This window comes from Sinocyclocheilus anshuiensis, unplaced genomic scaffold, assembly GCF_001515605.1.
Source record: "Sinocyclocheilus anshuiensis isolate Anshui unplaced genomic scaffold, SAMN03320099.WGS_v1.1 scaffold982, whole genome shotgun sequence".
In the NCBI taxonomy this organism is placed as follows: Eukaryota; Metazoa; Chordata; class Actinopteri; order Cypriniformes; family Cyprinidae; genus Sinocyclocheilus; species Sinocyclocheilus anshuiensis.
Window position 1 is genome coordinate 430,488 of NW_015539879.1, and position 6,936 is coordinate 437,423.

The window sequence follows — 6,936 nt, forward strand, 5'->3', positions numbered from 1 at the left end:
CATGGGTCTTCTTTAAAATGAGACCAAACTTAACTCTGTGCTCCCAAGCTTCAAATTTTTATGACAGTTTTTTGACATGGACATTTTTGTCCACTATGGACCTATGTGTACATTGTTTTTAATTGACGCACAAGGGTTAAACTATAAAATAAAACACAAATTAGGTTATAGTGGCATTGGGCTCACGAGCCTGTCTCCATACCACAGAAAATTGAAATATTTGGTTGCTTAACTATTATTCATTATGTAGCCTAAGGCTTTATACTTCACTTACAGTGGTGTGAAAAAGTGTTGGCCCCCTTCCTGATTTCTTATTTTTTTGCATGTTTGTCACACTTTAATCACTAGTAAAAGGTAACACAAGTGAACACAACATGCAGTTTTTAAATGAAGGTTTTTATTATTAAGGGAAAACAAAATCCAAAACTACATGGCCCTGTGTGAAGAAGTGTTTGCCCCCCTGTTAAAACTGTGGGTATAAAACACTCGTGCTTTTAAGCAAAATAGTGCTATGTAAATACTTATTTACATTAGTTGGCATATGCGCCAATGTATGTTTCTGCCAGTGGATGCCTACACTCCAGGTTGCGTTTATTAAACTCAGGAGAGAAGATCATTTTTGAGCGCACGCATATAATGTCTGATCGATAGAAAGTGTGTCCGTTTTCTGTGAGAGTGAATGAATGGGAATCCACCTGCAAGCAGAGAGATTTGTGCTCGCGCATAGGCAATATGTGCTCTGGACATTTGTTATTAAAATAACTCAATAGAAACCGCCTCAAAATAACTTTTAAAACAAGAAGAAAGTCATGTCTGAAAGCTGCAATCGATTTTTTAATTCGTTAAATGAATGGAGAATATTGTGTTTTTCCATTTCCGTCGGTGGGGCTCTAGCACTGAGGTCCGCACTTATTCCTTTGAGCCGTCCACGCAGTCGTCATCAACGGAAAAACCCCACACCCATAATCCTAACCATTGTGTATCATATGCACACCAAAGTCAATTTATGCGTATAAATAGAACGCCAAATAGAAATAGAAACTTGTGGTATTGATACGCACTTTCATAATCTACGATATAAAGCTGCATACATTTTTATTTGAAGACAATCATATGCTCTCGCGGGCCACATAAAATTATGTGGTGGGCCGGAATAGGCCCGCGGGCCTTGAGTTTGACACATGTGATGTAGAGGGTGTTTTAAATTATATAATAAACTTAAAAGGAAAGTAGAGATGATTTATTAGAATCAATACACTGCTAGGCCTATCTTTGGCTACTTATTACTTTAATCATCTACAAATGATATTAATGTTTAATAAATTATAAGTTGCTTATTAAAGGACTAGTAACTAGTTCATCCAAAACTGTCCCGTAAAACGAAAATTTCCTGATTATTAACTTATTTACTACAATTTTTATAGTGTGACTCGAAAGGATTTCCATTTGAAGAATAAACATTTTTCTAACAGAACATAAAAAAAGTCTGGGCCTGTATTTAAGCTGTTTATTGTGTCTGAGCTGTATTGAGAATGACACACACACACACACAGCTTTACTTTCTTTGTGTTGTTCTTCTTGTTTCTGCTGTGTGAATAGGAATGATCAGTCTGCAGAACTGCAGGATTCCCACCGACTAGTAAATGATGGTCTACAGAGAGTAAAAGACCAACACAAAGTCAGCATGAAGAACAAGTATGAGAGCTTATTTGAGGTAATCAAACTACAAAAGAATCAAACCCTCCTGAACAGCATCTACACACTCTACATCATAGAGGGAGAGAGTGGAGGGGTGAATGAAGAACATGAGGTTTTACAGATGGAGAAAACACCCAGAACACATCTATTGAACACAAGAACACATCTACAGAACACAATCTACTGTAATGATATCTTTAAACCCTCAACTGAACCAGCAAGTGGGACGAAAGACAAAATAAAGACTGTTCTTACTAAAGGCATTGCTGGAATTGGAAAAACCATCTCTGTGAAGAAGTTCATTCTGGACTGGGCTGAGGCAAAAGCCAATCAGGATGTAGATTTCATGTTTGTGCTTCCTTTTCGAGAGCTGAATTTGATTCGAGATCATCAGTACAGTCTTCACAGACTTCTGCTGGACTTTCATCCTGAACTTCAAGATCTTGGCTCCAAGATTTACGAGGAGTGTAAAGTTGTGTTCATCTTTGATGGTCTGGATGAAAGCAGAATGACTCTGATGTTTTCAGACAATGAGAAAGTTTCTGATGTGACTGAGACTTCATCAGTGGGTGTGTTGATATCAAACCTGATGAGAGGAGATCTGCTTCCATCTGCTCTCATCTGGATCACCTCCAGACCAGCAGCAGCCAATCGGATCCCTTCCAAATACATCAACCGTGTGACAGAAATTCAGGGATTTAATGACTCTCAGAAGGAGGAATATTTCAGGAAGAGAATCAATGATGAGAATCAAGCCAGCAGAATCATTTCACACATCAGAAGAGCAAGAAGCCTCCACATCATGTGCCACATCCCCGTCTTCTGCTGGATCTCATCCACTGTTCTTCAAAAGCTCCTGAAAGAAGATGTGAGTGCAGAAATCCCTCAAACTCTGACTGAAATGTACATCCACTTCCTGCTGATTCAGATAAACATGAGGAATCAGAAGTATACAGAGACAGATACAGAGAAACTTCTGCAGTCTAACAGAGAAATGATTCTGAAACTTGCTGAACTGGCTTTCAATCAGCTGATGAAGGGTAATGTCATATTCTATGAGGAGGACCTGAAAGAGAGTGGCATAGACGGGACTGACACCTCTGTGTATTTTGGGATTTGCACTGAGATCTTTAAGGAGGAATCTGTAATTCATCGAAGAAAGGTCTACAGTTTCATACATCTGAGCTTTCAGGAGTTTCTAGCTGCTTTCTATGTGCTTTACTCCCATCTGATGAAAAACAGGGAGCCATTGCAGTGTTTTCTGGGTGACAAACCTGAGCTGTGTAGATATAAGAGAAAAAGGTACATAGCTAAGAGAAACTCTTTGTGTGAGCTACTAATATCAGCAGTTGATAAAACCCTTCACACTGAAAATGGAAACCTGGATCTTTTTCTGCGGTTCCTGCTGGGCATCTCACTGGAGTCCAATCTAGATCTTTTAAATGAACTACTTTCATACACAGAGAGCAGCTTAAATAGCATCAAGGGAATTCCTTTGTACATAAAAGATAACATCAAGGGATATGAACATCTTTCAGCCAACAAATGCACGAGTCTGTTCCTCTGTCTGCTGGAAATGAATGATCAGACTCTATACAGAGAGATTCAGGAGTTGGTGAAATCTGACAAATGCTCATTGTTGCAATTCTCTCCTGCTCACTGCTCAGCGATCGCCTACACACTTCAAATGTCAGAGGAGGTGCTGGATGAGTTTGATCTAATGAAATACAGAACAGCAGATGAGAGTAGATTAAGACTGATACCAGCTGTGATGAACTGCAGAAAAGCTCTGTAAGTACAGTGGTGTAAAGTAATTGAGTAAATGTAATTAGTTACAGTACTTAAAGGGTTAGTTCACCCAAAAATGAAAATTAGCCCATGAATAACTCACTCTTAAGGCATCTTAGGTATATATGACTTTCTTCTTTCAGACGAATCCAGTCCGAGTTATATTAAAAATTGTCTTTGATCTTCCAAGCTGTTTAATGGCAGTCAGCGGGTGTTGCAGTTCATTAGTCCAAAAGAAGTGAAATAAAGCGCATCCATTCATAATAAAAAGTGCCTCACACGGCTCCGGGGGGTGAAAAAAGGCCTCCTGTAGCGAATCGATGCGTTTTTGCAAGAAAAATAACCATATTTAAAACGTAATAATAAATTTAATCTAGCTTGCGCTCACTGTTGTACACGGAAGCAGCTCCGGGTGGATGACGTAAAGGCCCGTTCACACCAAGGACGATAACTATAAAGATAACGATAAAGATATAGTTCTAAAAATCGTTCTCAATATTAAAGAATAGCAGTCCACACCACAACTATAACGATAAAGACAAAGAGAAACGATATCGTTGGAATCACTTTCAAAACGATTTTTCTCCAGCTGATGAACGATAAAAAATTGACAGCCAATCCTGCTGTAACGAGCTCGAGAATTTAAAGCGGCAGACGAGCATGCACGTAGAATAAACGGACGATATAGTTTGCTGGTTTGGATGCTAATATCGTTATCTTTATAGTTATCGTTCTTGGTGTGAACGGGGCTTAAGATGTCGGCGTTGCGCGTGCGCTGCTCAGAAGTGACGATCACGGAAGCGCAGGGGAGAGATCAAAACAAAACAACAGTCACAAATTAGAAGTACAAAACTAAGGATTAGTAAAGAAGAATGTCGGAGGATTTCAATATAAGCCAAGAGGAGACTGGTTTTCCTTAAAGTAAGGACACTTTCCTTCTTTTGCTCCTGTAAACAAACGTTGGTTTTCACGAGACTCACCGGCGCATGCGCAACGCCGACATTTTACGTCATCCTCCCGGAGCTGCTTCCATGTACAACTGTTGCCACAGGCTAGATTAAAGTGATTATAACGTTTTGAATATGGATATTTAAAAAAAAAAAGCATGGATTCACTACAGGAGGCCTTTGTTCACCCCCCGCAGCCGCGTGAGGCACTTTTTATTATAGATGGATGCGCTTTATTTAACTTCTTTTGGACTGATGAACTGCAACACAGCTGACCAGTGGTGGACTTTGTTACTGTACTTAAGTACATTTTTCAAGTATCTGTACTTAACTGGAGTAGTTTTATTTAGTAATTTATTTACTTTTACTTCACTACATTCCAAAGCATAAGATCGTACTTTTTACTTCACTACATTTCATAAAACTTAACGTTACTCCTTACAATATATCACATGCTCCGAGACGCAGAAGCGGTGTCTGATTCATGAACGAACTGATTCTTTTCAATGAACCCGTTAAATCGGTTCGCAAATCGCACCAAACGATTCATTCACGAATTGGAATGATCCGATTGCAGCTGTTCTCGAGTCGACAACTCACTGATTCAAATGATCCGTTTAGTGCGAGTCTCCAGTGAACTGAATTCACAAGTAAGAACCGGGAGATCTTGTGTCTGATGCTGTTAAAAGTAAGTTACTAATGTTGAATTTTAGGATTAATTATTGTAACTGAAAATCATATTTAGGTCAAAGCTGTCAGTTGTTTGTGAACTAAATCTGCTGTAAAGGGTGATCTGTTTAAGCCCACTGAAATGCTTGAATGCAGACACATTAACATCAGAGTCTCTATGTTTTAGGTCAAAAAACATTAAAATAACAGATTAAATAAAATAACTTTAATATAACTCCGATTGGATTCATCTGAAAGAAGGAAGTCATATTAGCCTAGGATTGCTTGAGGGTGAGTAAATAATGGGCTAATTTTCATTTTTGGGTGAACTATCCCTTTAAGTATCTTTTGGCTACTTTTCTAATATTGAAGATCTTTGATGCTCAAATTGCAAAGATATTAGCTACTCTCTACTGGACTATTTTATTTTTACTTTGAGTACATTTGAGTACATTACAAACATACATTTTGCATGGCAACAAACTTTTTCTGCAGCATTTTATTTCTGCTACAAAAGAAGTGATATTGCCATCTACACGGTATTGAAGGTACTAGATCTTGTGCACACTCAGAATTGTGAAGAAGGCTAGGGGTGGCTCAATACCACAACCTCAAGTATGCCTCAATTAAGCTGTTAATAACACATTTGTCAGGAGGATGCATTTTGCTTAACTAAGCCATTTAAAAAACACTATACTCAAACAGTGCAACAAATGTTCTACTCTCCTAAAGGTAGAATTTCGCAGCCCACAACATGACTCAGTTGTGAGCTATGCAATATCGCGTTCATTATCAGTGATGTATCACATGCGATAATGAAAGCTGTTTGCGTAGCTTGTCAGTGAACTACGGCTCTGTGTAGTAAATGCCGCTCCATCTGAAAGCACGTGCTGGAGATTTACTACTAATCATAGAACCGGCTTTACTGACGAGATGAGCATGATAAACGTATGCGATTTATCGTGCAGCCCTACTTAAAAGTACTTAAAATGACGTAAAACTCAATTTTACAGTAATTTTAACAAATAAGCACAAGTCAACCTGTCATACCAAACACAGGGAGACGCCAAATGATTGCATATAAATTAATATACTGATCCATTCAGAATTACTAAACATACCAAAATACAAATGAAAAATGAAAACATTCTGAATGTGTGGAGACTCAGCAATCTGAAGGCGGGTCGTTGTCATCAGAACTGTTCCTCTGTTAGAACAAGCGATTTTGGAGCATTTGATGCCCATATACATATAAACACCACTGATCCTCACAAACTTCTCCAAAACATGCTTCTTCGGTGAGCATTCATTATAAAACACTTGCTGTACTTGCTGAACACTTGCTGCCAAGAGCGCACATACACTGTTTGTTTGTGCATCAATAATAACAGACACACGCATGCCTAATGTATGACTCCTGTATGTCACTATAATCATCTTTACCTTTACTACAATCATCATCCATCAAAACTTTACTAGAGCGACACTGGCTTGCTTTATCAGCTGAGAGCTGTACAGTCATGGCCAAAAGTTTTGGCAGTGACATAAATTTTGTGTTTTGCAAAGTTTGCTGCTTAAGCTGATGTGGTGTTCATTCACGTACTAGTCAGGTTAATCACTATCATACTAATTAGATTGTAAGGGCAGACTGATTGCTATAAAAAGAGGGAAGAAGAGCTTCCAATCATTGTGTTCTTGTTAGCAATGGTTACCTCCAAAGAAACAGGTGCAGCCATCATGGCTTTGCATTAAACTGGTCACACATGCAAGGAAATTGCTACAAAGAATATTGCACCTGAAAGAACCATTTACCGGATCATCAAGAACTTCAGGG

The 6,936-nt window shown here is 38.6% G+C and overlaps 1 protein-coding gene across 3 annotated transcripts in view; it reads left to right on the forward strand.

The window, feature by feature from the left end:
* Window positions 1-6,936, forward strand: part of LOC107685386 (NACHT, LRR and PYD domains-containing protein 12-like) — a 21,836-nt gene that overhangs the window by 4,233 nt on the left and 10,667 nt on the right. For all 3 annotated transcript variants that reach the window (XM_016481950.1, XM_016481949.1, XM_016481951.1), the window contains exon 3: window positions 1,600-3,489. In XM_016481950.1, coding sequence (XP_016337436.1) covers window positions 1,600-3,489 — 1,890 coding nt within the window. The remainder of the gene's footprint in view (window positions 1-1,599; window positions 3,490-6,936) is intronic.